This window comes from Arachis ipaensis, chromosome B8 (assembly GCF_059453495.1).
Source record: "Arachis ipaensis isolate K30076 ecotype BB chromosome B8, ASM5945349v1, whole genome shotgun sequence".
NCBI classification, from domain to species: Eukaryota; Viridiplantae; Streptophyta; class Magnoliopsida; order Fabales; family Fabaceae; genus Arachis; species Arachis ipaensis.
In genome coordinates this window covers 31,802,267-31,804,861 of record NC_142443.1, presented here as the reverse complement: position 1 = coordinate 31,804,861, position 2,595 = coordinate 31,802,267, and the positions used below count along the sequence as shown (strand labels likewise).

The 2,595-nt window shown below is 43.4% G+C and overlaps 1 protein-coding gene across 1 annotated transcript; it reads right to left on the bottom strand.

Annotated features, from left to right (window-relative positions):
• Window positions 1-1,533: 1,533 nt before the first annotated feature.
• Window positions 1,534-2,289, bottom strand: LOC148547613 (uncharacterized; the record flags this gene model as incomplete). Its single annotated transcript, XM_088495514.1, has 1 exon — window positions 1,534-2,289. A coding segment is annotated over one exon (756 nt), but the record flags the coding sequence as incomplete, so codon positions are not given.
• Window positions 2,290-2,595: the final 306 nt, after the last annotated feature.

Below are 2,595 nucleotides of genomic sequence, written 5' to 3'. Positions count from 1 at the left end.
AGGTCGAGGAAGGGTCGCCTAGAGTAGTCCACTACAATGAAGAAGCCAACTCCCAACTTCAAAGAGAAGAACTCGACCTACTTCCGGAAATCCAAGAAAGAGCTTGGATCAGGGAAGAAGCGCTAAAGCGCCGAATGGCTTCAAGATATAATCAAAAGGTAGTGCCAAGAGGTTTCGCGGAGAATGATCTCATCCTAATCCGAAATGATATTGGAACAACTCAACCCGGAGAAGGAAAGTTGGCAGCAAACTGGAAAGGACCCTACCGAGTCATAGAAGTACTCGGGAAGGGCTACTACAGACTGTCCAAACTCGAAGGACGAGAGCTTCTCAGATTGTGGCATGCCTGCAACCTAAGAAGGTACTATAGCTAGAGAAGGTAAAAGATCTCATCATACGATGCACTCTTTTTCCTGAAAAGATTTTTTAATGAGGCACCAAGTTGAGATCCAAATATTATCCGACTTAAAAGGATGAAAAACCCCAACATGTATATATTTGCACTTTCTTTTGAATAAAATATACTTTAGATATGCTACAAATTCTCAAGACGCATTAATCTGAAGCATTCATCGTCCGATTATAAAGCAACAGATCGGCAGAAAGTGAAAAATAGATTCACTGTACGATCACGATAAAAGACCAATAAAGATGAAAACGCGATTCATCTAAAGGTCGACCAAAGAAAGACAGAAACCACCTTCTACAAATCGACAAAAATGAACACAGAATAATGCAAGAAGTTATCGAAAGTGATCCGAAAAAAGAACTTGACGAGGTCTTATGGATTGCTAAATAATAACTTAAAGAATGGCCGACATTGAGAAGTCGGACCAAGTCAACCCAAGTTATCAGCAAATCCCTGGAAAGAGGTCTGGCCAACCCTATAAAAGAGGAATTGCTATAACTTAGAAGAGATCGACATAAAGAAGTCGGTCTCCTACGACAAACAAGTTATAAAAGTAATCCCTGAAAGAGACCTGACAAAGGTCCAAGAAAGAGGATTACAAAAAATAACTTAGAAGAGATCGACCTGACGAAGTCGGTCTCCTACAAAAAAAAAACAAGTTATAAAAGTAGTCCTTGAAAGAGACCTGACAAAGGTCCAAGAAAGAGGATTACAAAAAATAACTGGAAAGCAGACCAACGTGACGAAATCGGTTACGGAGTAAGAAATACAAATAAAAGTGAGAAAACCGAAATACAAGTTGAACCCACAATATCCACGACCTCAAAGGATCCAAGCTACAAGCAATAAGTACAAAGCAATCCGAAGAGACCGAGCAGCAAGGCTCTAACACTCTCAAAACCCAAAAAAGCATCAAGACAAGTGCAAACAAGCATAATATATAATATTATAACAAGCTTCAGGGTCAGGCCCAAAAAGCTTGAAAGCTACTTGTTGTATTTTCAAATCAAAAGTTGCTAAACAAGCAACCAAAAGGAGTAGCAACAGTCAGCATAAAAAGACTACAAAATAAAGAGTTTTAAAAGCCCACAGATCGGGCTATCTACACAAATATCCAAGAAAATTCAGCTAAGATCAGAAGACTTCTCGGCAGCATCAGTCTGAGGTGAAGGAGGACGAGCCTGGAGAGGCACTGCATCCACTGTACCATCGTCCCTATTCAGAATTTGACAATCAGGATCCAATTCTGGACGAACGATCCCAGCAGGAGGAGCTATAGAAGTCGATACTTTAGCAGCAGGTACAGGGGAAGGCCCGACGTCATCATCATCCTGGTCGTCCGGGACAATCTTATCATCCCTTACAATGTTGTCCAAACTGAAGAGAGTAAGGTCAACCTCAGGAGCAAGAACTTGAACCTGCTCCTTTAAATTATCATAAGCAGCATTTACGCTGCCGACAAGATGACCTTGGAGCTCGGAGTAGTCAACTCGGGCAGACTCCAACTCCTCCCTCAGACGTATTACCTCCCGATAAGATGTGACGTAACTGTCCTTATGCCTCAACGCAGTGTCCTTGGCCAACCTCACAGAGGCTGCCAGGGCAAGAGAGCTAGCCTTCTCGTTCTCCAGATCCTTCTCCAGTTTAGCTACTTTCACCTCAAGCTCCTCCTTCAAGCCCTTCATCCGATCAAACTCTTGTTTGGCCTCCTCCATGAAAGCTTTGGTGGCATGAAGAGGAAGATTTTGAGCAGTCCGATACAGGGCAGCCCCCATATGGGCCATCTTGATGCTACTCCGAGTTATGAAGTCCAAATGGCGAAGGAGAGAGGTGTCGTCAGTAGGGACGACACCATAAGGACCGATATGTTGGTCAACAAATTCCACCGCATCAAAGTCAGGAGCGTCAAGGTTGAAAGGCTCAATCGTTTTTTGTTTTTTTGTTGGGAGGAGCACTAGAAGTAGCGACAGAAGTCTGTGGAGGGTCAGCCAGACGAACTCGAGGAACGGGGATCACCTTCTTTGGCCCAGGAGAACTCGGCACGGGAGGCTTAATTGGAACTTGAGAAGATCCCTCTCCCGCCACCTTGGCCGAAATATTTTGAGCAGCAGCAGCCTTCTTTGCCTTTTTGTAGGCCTTCATGGAATCATTGTTTTTCGACATCTCTGAAAATACAAAATCAACCA